Consider the following 25321-nt stretch of genomic DNA (forward strand, 5'->3'; position numbering starts at 1 on the left):
CTTTCAAGCAAGCGAGTTGATTAGCCATCTTCTTTTCAAAAAGAGGCTCAAGCAGTACAACACTTGGATACATTCGGCAATGTTCAACAAGCCACCCATAGCTTGAAATTTAGCAACATCCATGCCATACTCGGTGTATTTATATCTTCCATTCTCATGGACAACCCAACCTCATTCCCACCGCCTTATCGGCTAGCCTCATTACCCCATGCACTTCAACAAGAAGGCTAAGGTAAGCTCTTGACTTGTACAAATGGTGTTCAACATCACCACACCATGTGAGCCATGTGTCATGAAATGACCAAAATGATATGGCTACAAACTTGTCCTTGAGAGCACAATGTTAACCATATGATATAAAACTATATAAAAAGCTACATGTAATGCTGTTAAATCAGCCCTCTAGTTCCCAATATCATCACATAGCTCCCACAAAGATCTTTTGCATATAGGATCTCAAATCCACTATTCATAGGAACTCCAAAACTAAAATTTGAGAAAATTCCAATAAGCATATAATCCATATTTGCCTCAATTATCCACCACCTAAGCAATTGTAAGCTCTTTAAGTCCTTCCAACACAGAAGCAGGCTACGAAGCCTCCTCAAGGGTAAACCTTTATATTTCACCAAGTATTCCACTAGAGAACAATGTTGCCTTTGAATGAGCCATATCTACTCTTGAAAATTATCAAAAACACCAAATCCCCTTCTTTGAAAGACAATGGCCTTCTGTAAGCATCTTCATCATCTTGAGACTTTTTTAGATTGTACTCGCATTGTTGGAGTATGAATTGCATCTTTACTATTTTATCTCTTGCATTCTGATTCATACCATCTTGCTTGAAAACCACGATTGGCAAATTCACTTTATATCAATACATCGCCTCAAATGGTGGTGCATCCCCTCAATAATGTCTCAATAAGCCTCCAACCATTTGTTCACCCCCTCACGTTGACCTTCCGGCTTTATGTTAATGGTTGTAGAGAAGAGAAGAAGAGAGAAATAAATCCAATCATCCATTCTTCAATTTTTTTCCTTTTCAAGATATGAAATTAAAATGCCCTAATGTAAATACTAATGTAAATAAAGTTCAAGACATGAAAATAGAATTCCCTAATACAAAAAAACTTCAAATCAAAATAAAAAAACAACTTATCCAAGACTCCAAAACTTATAGTTTTTGGAGTGTGACCTACTAATCAACAGTGGACATTATAGAGTAATCCCAATAGCTTGGAATGGATAGATAATGGAGATAAGCCCTAGGCTAGTCTCTAACAGCAGCGTGAAATATATTTAAATCAAGAGCTTATCTTAGCCTTACTAAAGCATGTGTCATTGGACCTTGCCTTACAGTGGCAATTACAACTTCCTAATAAAGGTACACTAGCTTGTCCGTCACATTCTCACTCCATTGTCACATGGGAAGGCTCCTTGCCAATGAGGTGAATGGAGAGCTCTCTTTACCTAGACGGAGACAAATCAAGATTCGTCTTTAAGATGGTTCTCTCTCACAACAGATGAGGAAAGATGTAAAAAACTAATGCAAGAAGTAAACCTACAAAGCATCCTATCTAACAAGCATACATGAAGCATCCAAGATTCAATAAAGCACAAGCAAGCAAGAAGAAGAGGCGCTCACAAGTATTCTATTGCAAGAAAATCATCGTCCTTCACTTAGTGTCAAAAATGTCTTAATATACAAGTGACTAATTCTCACATTAGATTGGCCAAACTTAAAGATGATCTAACCACTATTACAATCTTAAGCAAGTATGTACATGAAATCTTTGAACTTTCCTTATTTAACATTGAGCTCAAGATAAGGACACTTTATATGTTACACCATTGTCTTACAAAAGATAAGTGCCCGTTTGAACGGATAAGATAGCAAAACACCTTACTGTAGGTCAGATGAGTAAAACTATGTTAATCTACAAAATGATTAACATCATGTCTTAAGGTGAATGTTTATGGTTTCGAAAAGGAAGCTATTGATGGGATGGTTTGTAACAATGGTAAGTCCATGTACATATTAATATGGGAACTATGGAGTATGGCCTATATGCTTATAAACTTAGGGCATGGGCATAGTTTAAAAAGTGAAAGGAAGGCCAAGTATATTTTTGAACCTGATCATACAATAATCCAAGTATATTTTTGAACCTAATCATACAATAATCAAGATGTTAAAAAATTTTCACTAACACACCTTCTTGAGGATCACATGCTTCCATGGATCCCTTGGCTAAATAGAAGCAGACTTTCTTCTATCTTCTACCTATTGAAGCTCTAATAGAACCTCCCTCTCTTACAATCCTCTTCTCCATCCACGGCCACCTTATCTTTAACTCCAGGCCCCACCATGAATTGTGGCCGAGGCCTCATGTGCCAATTTGCCTAGATTACCAACATAGCAACCTGGGTATGTTGTGTTCAAGGTATTGCTTTTAAAAATAGTAAACATCATCTTTTCTTGAGGTCATTGTTAGAGGACCCTTTCTCCAAAATTTAAAAAGTTTAGAGAAAAGGCACCAACCAACATTTGTTTTTGGGTGGTGGAGCAAAGTGGTGGCAAGCTATTCTTTTTGAAGCTTTTATTCGTAAATTCTAAACAAGCAAGTTAAACTCTTCAAAAAGATCTACGGTTTTCAACAAGTAGCCAACAGAATGGCACGTTTTCCTATCAAAATAAATGTAAGGGGAGGCATGCCACCTTTCTTTAACCTGCAATACTTAGCAAACTTTACAAAATTATATAGTCTCAAATAATCCAAACATTGAGAAGTGTCAAAATGAACTCCAGGCTGCATGCAGCCGTGCTCTACCTGCCTCCCCACCCCGCCACCCCCCCACCCAACCCCCCAAAGGGGTGGGATAACTAACACAACAATCCTCTTACATGATTTTGATTTTCAAACTTACCCCGGACTTGTGCCATATTGTTACTTCACATGGGGAGCAATCCAGGATTGAACAGTGAGGCATCCTTAGAAGCTTTTGCACAAATGCAACATAAAACCAACTACCAAGCTTGTGACATATTGTTACTGGAGCAATCCAGGATTGAACAATGAGGCATCCTTGGAAGTTTTTGCACAAATACAACCTAGAACCCACTAATATATAAGATTTAGAAAATTTCAACGAGGAAAAACGGATGTGCCGGGTCCATCAATGATTTGAGAAAGCACAGTATATTCACAATATACCCAAAAACATTATAGAAACCATATCACCTAAGTGCAGTTTTATGTACTCTTACGTTCTCACCATCACTCTATATGGTTGACTTCAAATTTCATTTTACGTAAGAGTGATACTAAGTATTCATCATAGCTTAACATGTTTACTTAGAGACAACATAACAAAAATATATATACTAGACTAGTTCTTTCTTAAGAGAGAGAACCCTGAACTAACACCACCCTTCCTTCAATAAGCTACTTGATTGTAACAGAAAAGCTTGAACAAATCTAACCCTATTATAGGATCAGTAAACATACAGTCCTATCTACACATACGCTAAGGGATTAATTGCAAAAACTGTACTAACCATGTATGCCAAGAGCGGATGTATATAACCACCGTATTTTGTTTGTGGGACGAAGGGAAAACACGACCTGTTTGTTTTGAGAAGCACCTCAAAACCTTGTTTTAAATCGGCTCATTTTTTTCAAAAAAGGTGTGGAAGTTTGAACTCGTCTCCTCTCAAATAAGGTGTAACTTTAGCTGCCATCATGTTACACCTACATATGAAATCATACTACAAACTGCTTGGTCTTCCAAACGTAGCATACTCTTATTCAAGCATCCACTACGTTACAAAACTGAGTGGTACACCAGTACCCTCTTTGAGAGCCTCTATATTGCATTTGTACTCTTTATACACAAATGAACAAATCAATTGAGAGCATAATGTTATCAAAAAATAAGTGTACAAGAGAAGACTTTACCATGACAAGGAATCAAAAGTAGAGAAGCTAGCACTCATTCCTCTCCATCATCAAGACCAGGTACGTACTCAAGACTCACATCAAACATCACAGGGCTGCTCGGTAGCACACGTGGCCTCCCAGCAGCTGCAGGAAGTCCTTTCGGAAATGCTAGCTGCCACAGAAACTGTCACACTCTCTCTCTCTCTCTCTCTCTCTCTCTCACACACACACACACACACACACAATTTCCCTACTTTCTTCCAAAGCATTGGTCATGCAGAACAGATACAACTAATCCACAACACCACCCAAATCCAGGCCCGCGTATCTCTCGACATCTCAGAGACTTGCATCATCCCACAGATTAGGATTTGTGGAACCACAGGGGCTGTGCAAGACAGCCATGTGAGAAGTGGAGAGGTCCACACAACCTAGGGCGGACACTATTGGACATCAGAATTCAGTAGCAGGTTGGGCAGTGAAAGGTCGGGCAAATGGGCCAGACAGGCACTAGAAAAGTGCCTACACCCAAGTACATGGTTGGGCCAAGATATTGAACCTTAAAAGAAGCCCAAGGAAACCTTTTAATAGGGCAAAAGGAACAAACCAACTGCAAATAAGTGTCCCCTGAAAATATTCAGCAACTATAAATATCCCCCCTCTTCCTTATTCCTTGTTCTTGCAATTGAAGCTTTAATCACAGAAACCGTAATAGATACAAATGAAGATTATGCAATGGAAATGGTCTGAACGGAAATAATTAGAAGATGGCAAGTCTTTTAACGTTATATATTATTCATGAATGGAAGAACTGTAAAATCAAATAGAAACGAGGGAAAAAGTTGAGGAAAGTAAGGTACAAATGTGGGATGGACCGTAATATGGAGGATATGGTGATAAAATTTCAGAAAAAACAAATCTAGGAAGGAAAAAAATGCAGGGGAAATCTTTAAAGGAGATTAGGAAATGGGAAAAACAAGCGGCTACCCGAGAGAGGTGGCATTTCCATGACTGTTTCCAATAACTATAACGTTCCTTCACATTAACCAAGCTTCTCCCATACTTGGAGTCGCCATGAGGTGTCGATTTTCAATCATCCATGGCCCAAACAAGCGACTGGAAATATTGTATGCTGTCACAACCATAGTCACAGGAAACGGCCGTTTCAGACCCTAGAAACAATTTTTCTCCATTTTAGGACCCCATCCGTTTCCATGGCCGTTTCTCGTTTCCCAAGTGAGATTGTCAAAGGAAACAACCGTTTCCACCCCTAAAAACTCATTTCCCCGTTTCCATTCCTTGAACGTTTCTGTTCCCGTTTCTATTTCTGGTGACTATGGTCACAACAACTCACAACATATATGGCAGCTTTCTAGTGAAAGTTTCAGGCTCAAGGGGCTCCAGACTTCAACTCCACAAATGCTTGGAACTCCTGGAATACAAATAACGAGGCTCGGGCATGGGCAGGAGGTGGAGTACTAGGGCACTCTATGCATCACTCTTGCTCTCGGGAGAGCCACCAATCAAGTCGACATGAGAGCAACCACAAAAATTGACACCAAAGCCACCATGATGACTGTCATGAGGGACAACAGCAATCTTGCCATGACCATCACATTGAGAGACGCCACAAAAGCCAATGCTCTACTCACCACAAGCATTGTTGCTCTCCTCACAATCCTGACAACCGCCATCGGCACCCATAATGTCTCTGCTTTCCTAGATCCACCTCTAGGTGTTCTTCTTGATCCTGTTCCCCATTACCATAGCAACATTCCTGCGCAAGATTAGTATGCTTAAGTCCCAACTCTCTGATCGAGCAAGCCCAGACGCTGAAATTGTTGAAGCCTCCCAAGTTCAGTTGGAAGATGGCTGGTGAGGTACTCACCCATTGGGCTCAAGACATGACATCCACACGAGGCAACATGTGGCTCAGATTTGTTCCACATGCACATTGTATGGACATCTTTGATTGGTTCTGCCTTGTTTTAGTCGCAGGACTATTTGAAGCATCATAGAGTTCGGACTTGGCAGTCCTGAAGGAGTTCACCCCCTTGGACTACATATGCAATATTAACAAGCAGTAGGAAAATTTCCTTGAGAAGCAAGGTAAGCAAGTAGCCCAAACACATGAGTAACATAAAGCACACAAGAAATTAACGCTAATCATACTCATCATGCAAATGCATAGAAGACACAGACATTAAGTACGCCGACTGTACAGATGTCGTGCGAGCAACTATGGGCAAGTACAGGAGTCCACGAGGATGTACGAACAAGTACGGGTGTCACGCGTGTGTGCGGGCTGTACAGTGGACGGCGGTGACTGTACAGGGCGCTAATGCTTGAGGCAGAGTTAAGCTAGGGCTTTGATACCAAATGTTGGCACACAGGTGTCAGGGATAGGGTTTGGACAGCAATGGAAGCTCTCTCACACACACACAGGAAGTAAGAAAGAAAGAGCTAGAGTGGGAGAAATTCTTGCACGTATATTCACACAAGAAGATAAGAGACAAGTACAAGTGATAATAATAAAACCTAGTCTAGGTGTCCTTTCACACCAAATATCAAGAGGGAAAAACCTGTAAGACAAAAGTGCTCCTGGAGTAAGTGCATGTTCACATGCAGCACTGCACTACATATAAGCGTATGCCTACAACCCACGTAAAGATGTGGTCTAAGGTCGAATAGTTCTTCGTGAATCTCTGCCTGTCCTATGACCCTCTGTCGGTGCCCCTCTGCCCATGAGCTAATCTGAGCCTCCAAGACTGCTCCGACAAAAAGTGCATGACCTGGGATCGGACACTGGGCATTTTGTGAGCCCTTGTCTAGAGGCAAGTCACCAATGCACCGCCTAGGGTGGTCAAGAGTCTCACACCATCTAGTTGTGCCAGTGCCACACCAAATATATAGTCCACTTGCAATGTAATGAAGTACAAGGTGTCTGGACAGCCCAATAGGTGTGTCAGAAGTGCCCAAATAAAGCACCCATCAATGGGGCACCTCTAAAGCACAATATAAAAGCATTTGAAATGTTTTAAGACATTATATATTTTAGGCTGAAAAGGGCTGGGCAACCTAAATCCAACCAGCACTCATAGCAACTATGAAAGGGTGGGTTGGGTCTCCATACTCCCCATCTGATCATTGAGCAAGAGTAGCCCTTCTAGGCAGCGAGATTGAAGGTAAATACACAAGGGAAGAACTCCAGATTCAGGCTGCAGCCAAAGGGCAGCAGTTGCAGGTTAACACCAAAGTCAGCTTCAGCAGTCCTTCGGGCAGCTTGTCTGGAGTCCTGTCACCTGTTCCCAAAGGGGAAAACCCAGATCTCAGTCCGAGTACAGAAGTGGGCAGATTCAGCCCCAATTGTACTCATTGCAAAAACCTTAGCAATAAAGCAAATACACCATTTGGTGGGGGGGGGGCACAGTGGGTTATTGGGACCATATCCTGTGTACTGTGCAGTATCTTCTCTCTCTCTCTCCTCTCTTGCTTTGAAGTGAAGAAGTGTTCTATCTGCCAACTAACAAGTTAGATCCCTAAGCTTTTGTAATCAAAGAAAATTATAAAAGCTAGCAAACATCTTTTTTTAATACATTGAGGAACTTATTAAGTAATGTTGACCAAACAAGAACTTATGTGCTTATCACGTTACCGGGCCAGGTATGTAGAGGCGCCGTTTACCGCCTACTTTCATGCTCAAAATCCCTTCGTCTAAACCCTTGATAACCTGAAAAATAATTATTATTTTTTAAATCATCCACATGTTTGATATTTCTCTTACTGTTAAAGCAAATAAACTGTAACTAAAACCTGTCCAGCGCCCACTCGGAAGATGTATGGCAGTCCTTTTTCTAAAGAGCTGTGAGCCCATGAAATACAAAAGATAGTATCAGAAGTTGCTTTTGTCCTCAGTCCCACTTAGCCATACTTATAATGATGCATATGCTTCTGAAACAGCTCTGCCAGAGAAAAAGGTTAAATGTGCAAGAAAAAACAGTCTGGAAGAGCTTTGTGTAGTTTGCAACCCATTAGATGCAAATACCTTCACTTAAAAGTTGTGTGATGTATCCTGCTGCAAGCACACATGCAGATGGAATATGGCTTCATTCTGATGTAAGAGAGATTGGTAGAAGAAGATTCAGTGACCATTTGTTCATCAACCAATGCCAGAAATTGTAATATAATCCAAAAACCAGCATCTATGATCAAATAAAGGCTGGATACAGAATGGCAATGCCTGCATTCCAATGGGGCCTACCATCCAGGCCGCTCTTTGCTACTTTATACTTTTCACTGCTACCCTGTGCAGAAGCGTCTTGCACACTTGAACATTCGCCAAAGTTGTAGCATAACAGACTTTTTGTGTGCCTTTTGAGAATCCATCCTCTCTCGTTGGATGCCCCCTCCGAGATAGAGGGACAGCCATCACTGGAATACCTGATGGTGCGTTTAAATGGGGTCTACTTTCCTTGATGCTTGATAGAGGGGAAGGAAGCTCTGCTCTTAATTCTTGAAACACTAGAACCTTTTCTGGCTGGCTAAGCATTTATCTTTATACTCCACACCTTATCCTCTGTTGATGCATTATCGACTCCTGGGCATATGAACTTTACATCTTGCACATTTGCAACCAAAAATCTTCAATGTAAAACTCTAGGTTTTTATATAGAGTAGGCTTGCTGCGGCATCATGCCCTTCACTATCTTTGTTGTGCTCTTGTTCAGAATTAAAGGCCCGAGAAGAAGGGGTAATCCCTTCCAATCTTAGCACTCTTGGGACCTGGCCATCTTGCAGACTTCTTAATTTTTGCACTCCATGACCCCGTATCTGCTCTGGAGTATAAGTAGTAGTGGGATTCCATGTTCCTTGTAGTCCCAGGTGGTGTGGTTACATGGGTACTACTTTCCTTAATTCTTGGGAGGGGAAAAAAGCTCTGCCACCATGACTCCTCTTGGAACATAGCGCTTTTGTTGACTTTCCTAATGCTCGAATATTCAGTAATCTAAAGTCCATGCCTTGAACATGTTTGGCTTTTGTAGGTAAACTTTATTCTGTTTACATTCTTGCACATTTGCATCCAGAAAATCTTCAATGAAGTTTGTTGGATTTCGTATAAGAGTAGGTTTTCTGTGGCATCATTCCCTTCCCACCCATGGGATGGAGGAGGAGTTGGATGGGCAATATTGACTTGAAACAATCTCCTGAACTATGCTTTAATGACTCAATTGATAAAGTTTAATGAGTCAACCCTTTTTGAGGAGGACAAGGAAATCTACAGTGGATGGACGGCATGCAATACAGGAGAAGTCCATTCTCACAGGCACAATTGGATCTTGTGAATCGTCAAAAAAAAAAACACACACAGAGTCTTTGACCCCAAGTGGGTGCACAAGGCGATATGCAACTCTGATGACACACTGACAAGTACAAGGCAAGGATTGTTGCAAAATTCTTGCACGCATCAAGTATAAGACTCCCAAGAGACATTTGCACCAACAGCCAATCTGTGTGGTCCTCACATTCACAGCGTAATAGTCTGCCTTTCTCAACCAGGTTAGAACAAGTTACAACGCCAAGGTTCCAGTTTCTCAATTTGGAAGGCAAGGTTGTAGGCTTAAGATAAACCCTACCAACGCCATTTGTAGCCACCTCTCTTGGGATTGCTTCCATGCAAGCTTGTATGTTTTCAGTGAGGATCACAGTATGTGGTCATGATCTTATCATCAATGCTTAGGGTCAAGGAGTGGCAAGATCCAGATTGAAGACTGAGTTTGAAAGAACTGAATGTGTGCTCATGCACATATAATGCTTGGGGTCAAGGAGTGGCAAGATCCAGACAAAACCTTCATCATTCAGCATAGCTATGCAAGAGAGATAATGGAGGCATTTAGGATTGCTTACTGCAGACAGTTGATAATATATTATATGTATGTAGGTTTGTATATGTATGTATGCGTAAGCATTCATGCATGTATGCAAGTTCATACGTGTGTATGCATGCATGCCTGCAAAAGAGCAGTGTGAATAAAATGTTTTCTTCTAAAAAAAGTTATCTCTGTAACATCGAAGTACACACCTATCAAAAATTTTCCCGGAGGGAACCATTGCCACATAGTTGGCAGCCACCTGCAAAACAACCATCAAAATCAGAATAGACAACAAAAGGCATTCATATTCTCAAAAAATTAACCACAAGAATAGAAGTCTTACACTAATTATAATCGCACCATAACTGAATAAAGTTCAGAATCTATTAAATAAAGGCTTGTAAATGTGTCACTTCATCAATAAATCTCGCCTTTTTTTAGCAATCATTTAAACCATAGGTGCAGACACTTCTTACTTTGGCTCATTAGGATCTACGAGGGAGATGGTCATGCACAATGCAACGATTAGAACCAGTTAAATTTGAGTGTTGTGTCATGCGATCATTAGCAAGAAATGTCATTATAAATGTCAAGGGTCCAGGATGGTGTTTATGAAGGGACGCTGCTTGCCATCACATGACTAGAATATCAAGATGGCTCATTCAATAAGATGACTACTGTTTCTAGCTGCTCCATAAAAATAAAATTCACATCAAAATAACACATTTATTGTTTCTACTGTAATCTGATGGCATCTTTCTAACCATATACACACCTCACTACTCACACGAACCACACATTTTTAAAGGTGCTAAGGAAAAAAGCTTATGAAGGAAAGATAACTTGTCGTTAAGAAGAGATCTCACTATAAAGTGCGGTACCTTTATTTAAAAAGGTTCCATAAAGTACCGCAATAAGCTGTTGATCAGTTACCAGATAGAAGAAATGAGCGTGCTTCAAACCAACCTGAAAACCAACTGGAGGGCTTGGTCCAGATCCAACTTTTATGTCCTTGTATTGTAGACCAGACTCGGTGGTCACTGTTGGAATCTGTATACACAATAAATAAAACCGTGACCAGAAATATTGAGCAATTACAACCTAAAAGAGCAAGCATTGACAAGCAAAAGTAGACAGGTGTTATGAAAAACCTAGCTTAGAAAGCATACAAAATCTGTGAGAACTCATATTGAGGAACCCTTGAAAAGTTTGAACACATGCAATAATTTTGTTACACAAATGTCTTCATTCAAAATTTCAATTGGAAGCCAAGGCCCAAGTTCTGCCTGTCACGTCCACCTGCTCTACTACTTTGCCCCATGGACATAATTATACAGAGTATATTGTAACATAACCTTTTGGGAAGAGCACTGAATATGTTCTGAGCCCTAGTCTAGGGACAAGTCATCAGTTGCCATCCGGTCTAGGTCAGAAACTTAGCTTAATGGTTTTATGTTTGAAAAACTCAATGTTAAAGAGCAACACTAGTGTCAAGGCCAAGGATGGTAATTGAGGGAGGTCTAAATAAGAAAAACATCAAGAATACCAACAATGTTGGACAGGCTAAAGGTACCCTTCAATTTTCATGGATTTTAACATGGCAGATCATACTAGTAGCAAACCATGCTCCACAACCCTGGCTTGTACAAGCGGATGGGATATTTAAAGATTCTTGTAAGGCATCCTAATGCAGGGAGGCCATGCCTCACCCGAAATTTCTATCTTATAGTCCTAACACTTCGATAAATTGGTAAAAGGAGCTGTGTTGTGAAATTAATAAATCCCACAAAGATCTAACGTATAAGATTTTTTGAGGAATCTTCTGTCACAGTTCCTAGCTTTGAGAGGGGTGAAGTCAAATCCGGTATGATGATTATGCATTTTTTGTAGCAAACGATTACACTTCTTTACAATGATAAAGAGCTTGTTGTCCTTGAAGTGCTTAAGAACTTGCTCCACACTGTTCTCATGCTGCTTCTCTTGGCTGTCGCCTCCATCGTTTGCTTTCATCCTCACCTCATCAAGCTGCTCTTCTGATTATATCAGATTGGGCTATCCTCTTAGGTGGATAAGGTATACCCATTAGCGTGTTGCTAGCAGAGTTAACATCATTTTCACAAAAAATTTAGAGCCATTTTGAGCACGTTTGAAGGCCGTTCAGAGGGCGTTTCGAGCCATTTCACATGCTGTAAATTTTTCATAGACATCTCGGGGGAGTGTCAATCTGAACTATCTTTGTTCAATTTTAGGTTGCAGCAACATAAATTTGATGTGTAGACATTGTGTTGTGGGCATATGCCTAGGTGTTACATGGCCGTCCATTGTCGCTTTTCCATCGTCATTGACATTGACGTTTGCATCCTTACTACTAACCTTTCCACACTCTACACTGCCATTTTTCATACAATTTTGCATGTCTCTTCGGTATCAATGATTTACTCACAGCCATCTTGGTTACATTCAGTGAGCATTGACAGTACTTTTATGGGTGGTTGGGATATTTGCATTCTGTGTTAGGTTCATTATTTGCAAACTAAAATGGCAAGTAGTGATGTATTTAGGTGTTGAGGATAAGCTTGGCAGGACCAACTCCTCTATAGCCCTTCACCTCCCAAACTTTGAAAATACTAACACGAACGGGGGCACCACCAGCCACCGGCTGGAACACTTTTCACTGTTCACCACCCACCCACACCATAAAGACAGCTCAAAACCACGATAGACAATGATCATTCAGCAAAAACATACACAGCACCATCCACATCATAAACTTTGGAAAATCCAGTTCCATCTTCACCACACTTCAAACAAACTCAGCAATTACACCAAAAACCAAGACGCTGGCTTGGATTTACTACCAAGGGAATTCCACCCTTGCGTCTGACAACCAAGCCTCTCTCCCGGTCTCTGCTTCTCTTGGCAAAACTGCTGTCCCTCCTTCACGGCTTCACTGCCAGTTGCACAGCCAGGTGTCGTAGGCGAGCCCACCTGTCTCCAGCCCAAGTCGGCACCTCTACTGTCTTCGCCTGCAGCCACAGCTCCCACAGTCGCTAGCCATCAGCCACCTGCATCAACTCTCTCTCTCTCTCTCTCTTCAGAGGGCGCCCCACCATCCCCTCCCTCACTTCCAACTTCCCTCTTTAGCTGTCTTCAGTCGGCTCTGCGCATCCAGCTTCTCTCCACGTCGCCCAGCTCCAAAGGCGGCCACCTTTTCACGTCTACAACCCCTCTCTTCTCTTCGCTGCTCAAAGGGCTCCCTGTTTCGGTGCCGTCCACCTTTTCTGAAGCGACCCTTTACTAGCTGGCCCACACTCCACGCTCAAACCCCCAAAGCAACCTTCCTCTGCGCCTGCAGCTACCACTGGCTACCTCCAGTGCCAACTGTTTCCGGTGACCAACGCATACCCCCTCTTCACAGTTGCCAGCGGCCGCCTCTTGACGTCCAGCTTCTCTCCAGGCGCCTGCAGCTCACCAGCAGCCCAGCTCTCTCAACACGACCAAGGCGGCTCCCCAGTTGTCGCCTTTCCCTGCACTCCTCACTCCCTGTATCACCAGCGCCTCTAGCCTGCAAGGCGGCAACCTTCTCTCCCTTTGCGTCTGTAGCTGCCAAAATACCTTACAGCCCCTCTCTTCGCTCTGCACCAGAGCCACAGTCACCACCAACACTTGTACGTCGGCGTCTCCAATCGCCCGCAACCACGCTGGCCTCACCTGCCTTCGCTACCCGAGAGACCTCCCGGTGCATCACACGGCGGCAACAACCTGCGACCTCTGTCCCTGCAGAATCACCAGAGAGCCACTCCCTCTGCGTTGGCTCTCTCTCTCTCTCTCTCTGCAGAATCACCCCCCCCAAGCGGCTTCCGGCACCAGGCGGCTACCTTTCACGTCTTTTTTCCTCTTTGCCAACCTTCCAGAGAATGTGCTGGCAGCTAAACAAACCTCCACGTGGCTATTTCATTGTTGGCCACGTTGGTTGGTATATTTTTATTATTTTTAAAACCTCAATGATGGCCACAATCGCCCTCTCATTACCTTGCTTCATCTGAACATGCGGCGCCCACACTTTCCAAACATGACAAGAGAACTGCCCACCGTCTTCAATCAACTACATCATCGACTTACCAAAACCCGACCATTGCCCATGCTCTGCCAACCTCTTCACCTGCTTGATAAAAATGGAGCGCCATCTCTGCATCCAGAATCAGCCCATATTGACCAACCATCATCACATTCGGGGTTCCCGTAACACTTTCACGTGAAGGCATCGCCAAGAGCTCGTAAAAAAAAAACATAAAACCACCCACTCTGTACATTTGCCAGGGCATTCAGGGCAAAGTTTATTTCGCAAACCATGCATCCCATATATACACAGACTCAAAACACTTCTCAAATTTTCACCTGACACCGGCGGACGAGAAATCCGGTGAAGGAACAAGGCGAGGCTGGCCCCTAATGAATCTGATGGCCTAGCTGTCCTGCTCCGTCTCGTATCCCAGAGCAGGATTGTTGGACACCTGTTACTCATCATTTACGCCATTCAGTCCAGAAAAGGACTGGGTCATAGACCTAGGGTTAGATTAGGTATTTTACTACCTTTTTAGGCATGCCTAGGGCTGCCAAGATTTGTACCTTTTTGTACACTGTGAATATACTGAATACTGTATACTGAGCTATCTCTCTCTCTCTTCTCTCTCTGCTGCATGTGTTTTGCATTAGCATGTTTCAGGACAGTATGTAGGGCTGAAAGAAGACTCCCAGAGCTTCCGCATGTAACATTGGTATCATAGCATCAGGCTCAGCAAGGCTAAACACTGATTCAGTCCTAGATGAAGGTGCACACGTCCAAGGTACAAGAAAGAGCACAGGTACGAGACCCAAGACAAGGAACACAAGACATGGAAGAATTCTCAAGAGGTTGGTTGGTGGCATTCCACAAGACCCAAGGGAATGGCAGTCCTGTGAGTCGGGTGCCACTTGGGGCACACCAGGAAAGGCTTTCAGGTAACAATTCCAAGGGAGGTTGATCCTCACAGGGGTGGAGTGACAGTGCCACACTTAATACTCAAGAAGGAAGACCAGAGAAAGTGTTCAGGGACAGGGCAGGAATGGAAAGGGGACAAGATGGAACAGATGCATAGATCTTGATCAAAGTTAGAGTGGATTTGGAGACTCGGCCGGGTGGTCAATGAAAAGGTTGCCACATACGGAAGGATGACAGGGGGAATCAAGAACACAGAATGGGATGATGACAGTCATCCAAGAACCCAAATTGGAATCCCGTCATCAAGTTTAACAGAGGGGGATGTAAGCCCAATGGGACGGGCAGTAACACACTCAACCACGTGTCCAAGAGATAAAGATATAAAGAGAGAGAGGGGAGAGGGAATAGGGAATGGGGATCTTGCACAGTACACAACACTGAGCGGGGAACATGCCATGCCCCCTTTCAAGAATTTATTCAAGAACAATATACAAGCACACTAGCCAGGATCAAACAATCAATCCCAGTATGGGTGGCGATGGTTCAAGTCATGTAAAAGGCACAAGAGACAATAGATACAAGAGGTGTTTGACAGCTGCATGGTACGGCCAGGTGGCACAAAGGATCTCATAAAATGTGCAGCGGAAGATGGAAAAGTGTAAACACGGGAGAGAGAGTGTGAGAGGGAGATGGAGATGGAGAGGAAACACAGGTGAGAACCTTCTCTCAATATCATCATCCAAAGGAATCCATGTCCCGAGCAAGAGGGAAGAAAACCTCGTATGTGAGGGACTGCAGCAAACAATGCTAAGTAAGCAGTGAAGAATGAGGGAGGCAAGCCAGCTATATATATGCCCACATGAAGGCAGTCGACTAGGGAAAAGATTCTCCATGACTAGGGAAAAAAGCCCAAGACTCCATAAAATGGGGAATAATATGGGAAAACATGTGAGGGGTGACCAACCCCTCTAGCTAACATGGTCAGCCCTAAAGGCTAAAATAGAACACCACACATGAAGCCTATCACCATTTGGCCCATCTCCATTTTTGGAGCCACTTCTATGGGACCGTCACTCCATAGAGCGGCCATATTTGTACCATGTTCACATGTGCCCAGGTCAGTGTCCCATGTGAAAGGGTCAGCCATGTTGTGTCACATGGACGAGAACCAGTTTTGTGCCACCCGTGTGTGATCAGTATTGTGCCATATGGATGGGAGCCTGTTTGCTGCAACCCGTGTATGACAAGGATAGCATCTTATCCATGGTACTGCCACTCCATGGTAGGACTGATATTTGTGCCGAGCTGTCTATGGGATTGTCACTCCATAGGAAGGCCCGTGCAAGGATTTGTGTTTTGCCTATAGGACTATCACTCCATAGGAAGACCAGGACGTCACATTTATGTCGTGCCAGTTTTGTGCCCGACAAGAAATTCTTGTACAAGTTTCATGAAAGGGAAATTTCGTCCATTACATGTGCATTCATGTTTGCATGCATAAACTTGTTTTCGTGTGTTTGCCTGCTATGACGTGCCACAGTCCACCGAACGGGGACGCCCCCAGTGTACCATGGGTGTGCTGTTTGCTGGCAAGTTAGTGTGGCATGTGAACAGGTGGTAAGTATTGCCTTTTTCAAATAAAATGTATAAAGTAGTGTAAACCTTAATATTTATAAGGTTGCGTGTTCACATTTAAAATTATGGCTGGACACCTTTCAATGTGGGTGCCCAAGAATTCACCATTGATTAACGCCTAATATTATGTTAGAATAAGGACCAGCACGTGGATGGTGGTGAAGGGGGTGGTGGATGGAAAGGGAGGCGCCGACTGGATTGGAGGGGGGGGAATGGTTTTCGCCCGCTGCGGCTACCCCTGTACCCGCGTTCACACCCGTCAGCTGCTGCTGCCCTTGTACATGCCTCCAGCCTTGCTGCTGGCTACAGCTCTAGTACCCGCCGCTAGTTGTTGTCTGCACCAACCAAGACCAAGCAGGTTTGTTGCTGCCCCTGTACCGGCCAACAGCACCCGCCTGTGGCTGCCCCTGTACCCGCCATAAGCACCCGCCTCTAGTCCTAATGCTACTGCTCCTGAACCCGCCATCAGTACTAGCTGTTGTTGCTCCTAAACCTGCCATCAGCATTGACTGCTGTTGCTCCTATACCCGCCATCAGTACCGGCTGCTATTGCCCCTGTACCCATCATCAGTACCCGCCGACTCCTGTTGTCTGCACCAACGAGGACCACATTAAAGGGGAGGACAGTCTTCTCACCTTAGATCCCAATTTGAATCTAAATCAGGTACTTGTTTCTGTAATTCAAATTCAGCTAAGATAAAATTTAAATGTTGTTTCTCCAAGTCTTGTGTAGGAAATCATCACCACCGGTTTCCTTCACAATGGCAGGCCATTGGGATGGTGATCTTTCCCCGAGAGAGAGAGAGAGAGAGAGAGACACACACACACACACACAGTACACTCAATGGTGTACCAACTACCCACTTAATGCGCCCCCTGGCCAAAGTGAGTATTTGCTTGTACTGATGCATCTTAATGAGTACAAATGAATGGGCTTAATATGCCCTAACTGTAGACTGACCTCAAATGATGGTTTCCCGTAGAGAATCACCCTTCATCCTTGACTAGAAGGATGACACACGTTTTCCTCTTCTCACAGAGGGCTGGAAAACACAGTGCCTGCTGTCCTCTGGATGGTTGAGTGCAGCAAGGAAGCTGACGATGCACAAAACCACTGGTTGAGTTTTTTGACCACGCACCAAGGCTTTGATACCACTGTTACATACAGCGTGGCAGAAGTCATCTTGATCGCAATTAGTGATGCGTTAAATGCTGATTATGGGCGGGGGGGGGGGGGAGAGAGAGAGAGAGAGACATACACATAACACGTGATGGGGTCCCAACTACCCCTTTAAGGGCCCCTCCTCCAGAGAGTTTTTGCTTGTATTGCTGCAACTGAATGAGTACAAATCAATAGGCTGAATCTGCCCTAACTGTACAGTGACCTCAAATTATGGCTTTCCACAAAGAATCACTATTTGTCCTTGACTTGAAGATGACCTGCGTTTTCCTCTTCTAACGGAGGGCTAGAAAACACATTGCTTGCTGTCCTTTGGGTGGGTGGGTGGGTGTGCCAAGGAAGCCCACAATGCTCGAAACCACTCGCTGAGTTCCTTGACCTAGCACCAAAGCTCTGATACATAGTCACAGGGGACGGAGGGGACGGACCCTTGGAATGGGGGGACGCCGTCCCGAGAACACTGGGGGACGGGGACGGACGGACGTCCCCAGCTGGGTGTCCCTCACAAGGGACGGCATTCTGGGGACGGATCCAGGAGGGGACAGTTGTGGGGGACGGCTGCATGGGAACGCCGCAGGTTACTGTTTGGGCAATGGCATCATTTTTTACCTTTTTTTTGGCCATTTGGGAGGGCCTTTTCTTGGGCCTTTAGCCTTGAGCCTTTGAGGCTTTGGGCCTTGGCCTCTCTCTTGCCTCCCTCCCTATAAGAAGACACAAACACACACACTCCCTCTCACACTTCAACCTTTAGCTTCACACACACACTCTCTCTCTCCCTCAAGCGGCAAGCCTCAAGGGCCAAGGTCTCAAGTTTCAAGCTCTCACACAAGCAAGCTGTAGCCTCTCAAGACACACACTCTCTCCCTCACACACACTCTCTCAAGCTTCACACACACACACACACACACCCACCCACCCTCACTCAACTTCTCAAGTTCTCCCTCAACTTTCAAGGCTCAAGCCTCACTCCCTCTCTCTCTCTCTCTCTCTCTCAAGCTATCAAGTGACAAGGAGGCATCCATCATCCATGGCATCCTCCTCGTGGTAGTGGCTCTTCAAGTTCCAACTACCCGTAGAAGGACAACGGGGATGGACATGGTGGGATGAGGTCAATCACCCCCCATCCCCTCATGGAGGTGGTGCACAGCCATGGACATGCAAGCTTTGCCCGTATAGGCGAGTGGGTGGTACTGACAAAGTAATTTTTAAGTGTCGTTCCTACCCCCGCCCCCGTTCCCTACATATGGCCGTCCTCTGTCCCTTGTGACTATGCTCTGATACCACTCTCACATGCAGCATAGTAGAAGTCCTCTTGATCGTTATAAGTGACGCGTTAATTGCTGATTATGGGGAGAGAGAGAGAGAGAGAGAGAGAGAGAGAGAGAGAGAGAGAGAGAGAGAGAAATGAAATGAAATGAAATGTTATATTAACGTCTTCAAAAGGCCAAAATGACCTATGAGACCAAAAAGTTACATCATGGTGGATCTGATACAATGTCTGGATAAAAAACCAGAAAATGAAAAAATAAAGATGATACTACTGGCACCTAGAAATTGAAACTGGAACTGGAAGGTAAACAGAAACCCTTATCAGGTGTGAATATAGTGGGGGGGGGGGGGGGGGTACGCTATGGAGGTGAGTGGAGTACAGTGAGGGGATACAATATCATGTGGGACGGGGGGGTACACTATGGAGGTGCCTCCATCTCATAATATGTGCCGCATCCGACGCTGGCGGATCTCCTCAATATCCTCTGTGGTCAGCACCCTGACTGGGTGTCCCGCATGTCTCACAAGAATAATCCGAATCCGCCGCTGCAACCTCCGTCTATGCTGGGATGCCCTCCTCCGTAGTCGTGGGCGTCTGGACCACCCAAGCTCAATCGCACGATCAATCAGTGTACCGCTGGTGTGGGTGATATCCATGTCCTGCTGCTGCTGTGGTCCATCTAGCGCAGTGATGGCTGGACTAAAGAAGTCTGTAATGTGCCTCTGAGTCTGGCTCTCTGTGCCCCTAAGCAGGCTATCTCTATATCTCCGCGGCTCAAGCAAGAACAATCCCAAACACCTCTGGTCCTGGTACCCCATGACTCTGGAAAGTGGTCCAAAACCCTCTCTGAATAAATAGTGGAAACGACCACGTATCTCATAGTATGCAGTACAATGGCATATATAATGCAGCTCTGTCTCTGGCTCCCCATGGCATACTCGACATATCCTGGCCTCAGTTGGTATACCTCTATATCTGCCAATCTCAATCTCAAGCTGGTGTGAGGATGTGCGAATCTCACCAATAGCACATCGTACTGCATAAGACAAGTGTACATCCATGTAACTGGGTCTGATCACAAAACCATCTGCTCTGTGAGCTGAAGAAAATGCTCTCTGTAGAAAGCCATCTTCGTGCCCAGCTCCTCAGTCCGCTGTATCCATGTCCTCCTAATGTCCAGCTGAACTAATTCCTGACGGATGAGTCTGGTAATCTCTGTCCGTGTGAGAGTGAGAGAGGGTGCCTCCAGAGAATACTGGAAGGGAGGCAATCTGTCCATGCTAAAACCATGTGCCTGGAACCAAGATGTCATCTGTCCGAGACAGATATGCACGCCTCGCCCTTGAGTCCTCCCGACAGTTAGCCATCCTCAATCACCAGAGGGGCAGCCGCCAGCTCTGCTCGAATAATCTCATGAGGTACCAAGGCCTTGGCTCTAATAATCCTAGCAATCATAGATACCAAAGGCCTCTCCATACCTCTCCACCCGCCTGCGCTGTGATGGCCCACTGAAGGTCCCCATATCTTCACTCCATAAAGCATAGCTAATGTCACTAGAGTGTCAAAAAGCCAAAGTTTCGTTCGAGGTTCCTGAAACTGAACCTGCGAACACATCCTCTCCAAACCACCCAGGGGTGCATGTGCTCTAGTCAATCTAGACTCTGCTGCTCTCCTCATCGAAAACACTGGTCCACTGAATACTACCCCAAGATATGTATATGTATCTGTATACTCCACAATCTCCTGCCCATATGTAAATGTTGGAGCTGATCGCCTAACCCACTGTGGCGTCGTGTTAAACACCATAACCTTCACTCCCCCTCCCGCTGTATGCTCTCTCTCCCGCTGCGCCCCTTCGCTCCCCCTCCCGTTGCCTGCCTTCGCTGCGCCCCCCCTCCCGCTGCCCCCCTTCGCTCTCCTCTCCCGCTGCCCCCCCCCTCCGCTGCGGCCCCCCCTTCCGCTGCCTGCCTTGCCCCCCTTCGCTCTCTCTCCCGCTGCGTTTTCCCCCTCCCGCTGCGCCCACCCCTCCCGCTGCCTGCCTCGCCCCCCTTCGCTCTCCCTCCCTCCCGCTGCCTGCCCTTCGCCCCTCCCTCCCGCTGCCTGCCCTTCGCCCCTCCCTCCTGCTGCCTGCCTGCGTCCCCCCCCCCCTCACATTGCCCACATCTCTCCCTCCCCTCCTCCCTGCCTGTGCGCCTTCTTGCCTGCCCGCACCCCGCCTTCTCTCTCTCTCTCTCTCTACACTGCCCGCAGATCTGCGTTTTAGGGTTTGGCTGCACTCCATGGCTTCCACCTTGCGCAACCCGACGAAGGCGACCTTTATGGTCACAAACAAGAGGATAACAAATGTGGAAAAGGAGATGAAGGAATGGAAGGCGGAGATGGAGGGATGGTGGAAGGAGAAAGCCAACTTTCTCCAAATGGTATTCAATGAGGGTAAGCGGTGGAAAGAGGAGGAGGAGGACCTCATAGCAGAAGTCAAAGACCTTCACGGGGAAGTCAACACGCGGTGGAAAGAGGAGGAGGAGGACCTCATAGCAGAAGTCAAAGACCTTCACGGGGAAGTCAACACGGGCAAGTCAACACGCTCAAAGGCGTAATTTCAGCTCTTCAGAGGGAGCTTGCAGAGGCTAAGGCAAATGGTGGACTTGAAGAAGGTGAAATTCAGCCATCCATGATAGAAGAGCTCAAGGTTATCAAGGAACGAGTACGGGCAATTAAGGAAGAAGAGAAGCAACACGAAGCAAAGACTTCCTCATGGGTGGAAGTCATCACCAAGACTCAAAGGAAGATGGATGAAGCGGAGAAGTGGATAGAGGTCGCCAAGAAGGGTAAAGGTAAGGAGATAACAACCCCTACACCTACAATCATTAACATGACTTTGGAAGAGGAACAACGAAGACGTACACGTGCTTTGCATGTGAGGATTACCGGCCTTAAAGACGCGGATAAAGTTGAAGAGGAGGTGAAAGAGCTTATGGTGTTGATGGGGATTTACAGTCCGGCACACGCAAAAGCCTGGAGAGTGGGCAAAAAAAGCGGAGGCAACGGGGAAACACCAAAGGAATCGGAGCTCTTTCCTTTGATGTTTCCCCGTTGCCTCCGCTTTTTTTGCCCACTCTCCAGGCTTTTGCGTGTGCCGCACTGTAAATCCCCATCAACACCATAAGCTCTTTCACCTCCTCTTCAACTTTATCCCCGTCTTTAAGGCCGGTAATCCTCACATGCAAAGCACGTGTACGTCTTCGTTGTTCCTCTTCCAAAGTCATGTTAATGATTGTAGGTGTAGGGGTTGTTATCTCCTTACCTTTACCCTTCTTGGCGACCTCTATCCACTTCTCCGCTTCATCCATCTTCCTTTGAGTCTTGGTGATGACTTCCACCCATGAGGAAGTCTTTGCTTCGTGTTGCTTCTCTTCTTCCTTAATTGCCCGTACTTGTTCCTTGATAACCTTGAGCTCTTCTATCATGGATGGCTGAATTTCACCTTCTTCAAGTCCACCATTTGCCTTAGCCTCTGCAAGCTCCCTCTGAAGAGCTGAAATTACGCCTTTGAGCGTGTTGACTTCCGCGTGAAGGTCTTTGACTTCTGCTATGAGGTCCTCCTCCTCCTCTTTCCACCGCTTACCCTCATTGAATACCATTTGGAGAAAATTGGCTTTCTCCTTCCACCATCCCTCCATCTCCGCCTCCCATTCCTTCATCTCCTTTTCCACATTTGTTATCCTCTTGTTTGTGACCATAAAGGTCGCCTTCGTCGGGTTGCGCAAGGGGGAAGCCATGGAGTGCAGCCAAACCCTAAAACGCAGATCTGCGGGGCAGTGTAGAAGGAGAGAGAGAGAGAGAGAGAGAGAGAGAGAGATGGAGGGGTAGAAAGGCGGGGTGCGGGCAGGCAAGAAGGCGCACATGCAGGGAGGAGGGGAGGGAGAGATGTGGGCAATGTGAGGGGGGGGGGGGGGGGGGCGGGGCGCACGCAGGCAGCAGGAGGGAGGGAAGAAGGGCAAGCAGATGGAGGGAGAGCGAATTGGGGGGGGGCGCAGGCAGGCAGCGGGAGAGAGAGCGAAGGGGGGCGCAGGCAGGCAGTGGGAGAGAGAGCGAAGGGGGGCGAGGCTGGCAGCGGGAGGGGTGGGCGCAACGGGAGGGGAGGGGGGCGCAGTGGGAGGGGAGAGCGAAGGGGGGCAGCGGGAGGGGGGGGGGCGCAGCGGGAGAGAGAGTGAAGGGGGGGCGAGGCAGGCAGCGGGAGGGGTGGGCGCAGCGGGAGGGGGGGGCGCAGCGGGAGAGGAGAGCAAAGGGGGGCAGCGGGAGGGGGGGCGCAGCGAAGGCAGGCAGCGGGAGGGGGAGCGAAGGGGCGCAGCGGGAGAGAGAGCATACTATCTATGTCACATGTGCCTGTTGTACTAGGATCCCACATGGACATTCCGCATAATGCAGTACACTTAACGTTACCTTTTTAATGTGCACTAAGCATGTTGTGAGCCTTTTATGTACCCATAGAATATCCAACATAACCCTAGGATCAATAAACCAACTATCAAGGGTTCATGCGACAAAATCTGAGATTTTCACAAAATCAACGCCGTGTATCTGGATCTCCAGTCCAGTCTGAGTCACACTATCCAACAAGAGTGCGTCCTTAGCCATAAAAGATGCCAAAATCCAAAGTGCCACGCAAGTACCGAAGAACTCTGAGAGCACACCGCCAATGCTACTAACGGGGTTTGGATGAGAAGGAACTCAATAAACTGACTGCGAAGCATATGTCCAATCGGGAGTAGGTTAACCATACCAAACAACTGATGAGAACCTGATATTGTCCCTGATGAGTCCCTGGAGAAGCATCAAGTGAAGAAAGCTTCTCATCAATATCCATAGGAGAAGATACTGGTTTGCACCCAGTCATCTGAAATCTGTCGAGAATCAGCTCCCTGAACCCTGACCTGCACCCCTCTGCCTCTGTGGCTGCTTCGCCCCCTTCTTCCTCCGCCTCTGTGGCTGCTTCGCCCCCTTCTTCCTCCGCCTCCCTTCCTTCCTCCATCGCTGCGCCCCTCCGCCTCTATGCCAGCTTCGCCTCCATCCACACTCCGCCTCCCATCCTTCGTCCATCGCCATTCGCCCTTGCCTCTGCCCGCCCTTCTTCGCCCTCCACTTTTTGCGCTGTTTCGCCTCCCCTCCTCTCCCCGCCTCCCCTCCTTCCTCCGCCTCTTCCCTCTGCACAGCCCTGTTGTGCTGCCCTTCCCCCGCCCTTCTTCGCCTTTGCGTCCAGCCATCTCCCCCTTGCTTCCCTTTCCTTTTTGCTTTTCCCTTTTCCACCCTCCCTTCCTTTCCTCCGCCTCCTTGCCTACCTCTTCCCCTTGGTTCGGATTGCTCCTCATTCGGGTTCAAGTCGGCCTTTTTCTTCGATTAGCATCATGGCTAATCATTCTCCCTCGGCCAGGCGAACCATTGTTTTTTCCGAAGCCGAGCTTGCGGTCCTCTACGCTGAAATAGAGAAAGACTCCAAAACCACCCTCATTGCCAGAATCTTTGGATCTCACCCGTCCCGTCTCCAAGGGATTGGGTCCTGGCAGCTCTACCCTCCGACCTCGCTCTACACTTTCGAGATGTCAGGTTGCTTGGAAGAGGATTCTTCCAAGTGGATTTTGATTCTGAGGACGCAGCCTCAGAGGTTTTGAAGGGCAACCCTTTGCCATTGGGCTCGAGGAAGATATTCTTTCTTCCCTACTCCAGCTATTTTGACCCTGTTGAGGAAGACCGGAACCGTTTCCTGTTAGAGGCCATCGGGTCTGCCTTTGGGCTGGTTCTTCAAGTGCCCCTTCACGCCTTGCCGACATCTTCTGCCCAGGTGGTCACTGCCTCGGCGGATGCTGTCCCCAGGGTCATGGTTCTTGCCCGTGACATTGAGCTCTTTGAGGACTATGTTTTGCTTCCGGGCCCTTGTGACCCTTTGAAGCAACGTATGGAGATTGCAGGTAAACCCGATCAGTGCCGGGTTTGTCACCAACAGGGTCAATTTGCTTGACATTGTCCTCGGGCTCAAGGACAATCTTGGGCTTGAGATTGTCCTTGGGCTCGAGGTCGCAGGAGGCCTCGTAAGCGTGCTTCTCAGGCGCCACCTCCCTTGGTTCCTTCCTGTCCTTCAGTTCGCCAGGTGTGGCGAGCTGTCTCTCACGCCCGCCCCCCTAGTGCGATTGATGGGAAGGCCTCCTCGGATCATGTACAGATAGATGATGTTTCTGGTCAGAGGGATGTGTCAGCTGATGCATCTTTGCAGAGAGATGATATCTCAGATCAGGATGATTTTGTTGAGTCCTCTCTACTTGGAGGGAGCGATATGCAGGATGTTCAGCACAGTGGGGATCATGTATTGCAGGATTTTCAGCATGATGCCATTGCCCTTGATGCCCCGCAGGGCGAACAGGTTTCTCGTACATATGGAGGTACTGTGGA

General features: G+C 46.4%; 1 protein-coding gene across 5 annotated transcripts in view; it reads right to left on the reverse strand.

The window, feature by feature from the left end:
• Positions 1–1292: 1292 nt before the first annotated feature.
• The window catches only part of LOC147608915 (peptidyl-prolyl cis-trans isomerase FKBP16-3, chloroplastic-like), a 31603-nt gene continuing 7574 nt past the window's right edge, over positions 1293–25321 (reverse strand). Inside the window, exons 3-8 of one of the 5 annotated variants that reach the window (XM_086788343.1) lie at positions 10778–10861; positions 10021–10070; positions 7755–7803; positions 7597–7671; positions 3960–4113; positions 1293–1470 (exon numbers count right to left, since the gene is read on the reverse strand). In XM_086788343.1, the coding sequence (XP_086644469.1) occupies positions 3994–4113; positions 7597–7671; positions 7755–7803; positions 10021–10070; positions 10778–10861 (378 nt within the window). In that variant the 3' untranslated portion in view covers positions 1293–1470; positions 3960–3993. The other 4 variants (XM_086788344.1, XM_086788342.1, XM_086788341.1 and 1 more) reach the window with 4 other exon arrangements.

This window comes from Cibotium barometz, chromosome 52 (genome assembly GCF_041138505.1).
Source record: "Cibotium barometz isolate CiBa-2024 chromosome 52, ASM4113850v1, whole genome shotgun sequence".
NCBI lineage: Eukaryota > Viridiplantae > Streptophyta > Polypodiopsida > Cyatheales > Cibotiaceae > Cibotium > Cibotium barometz.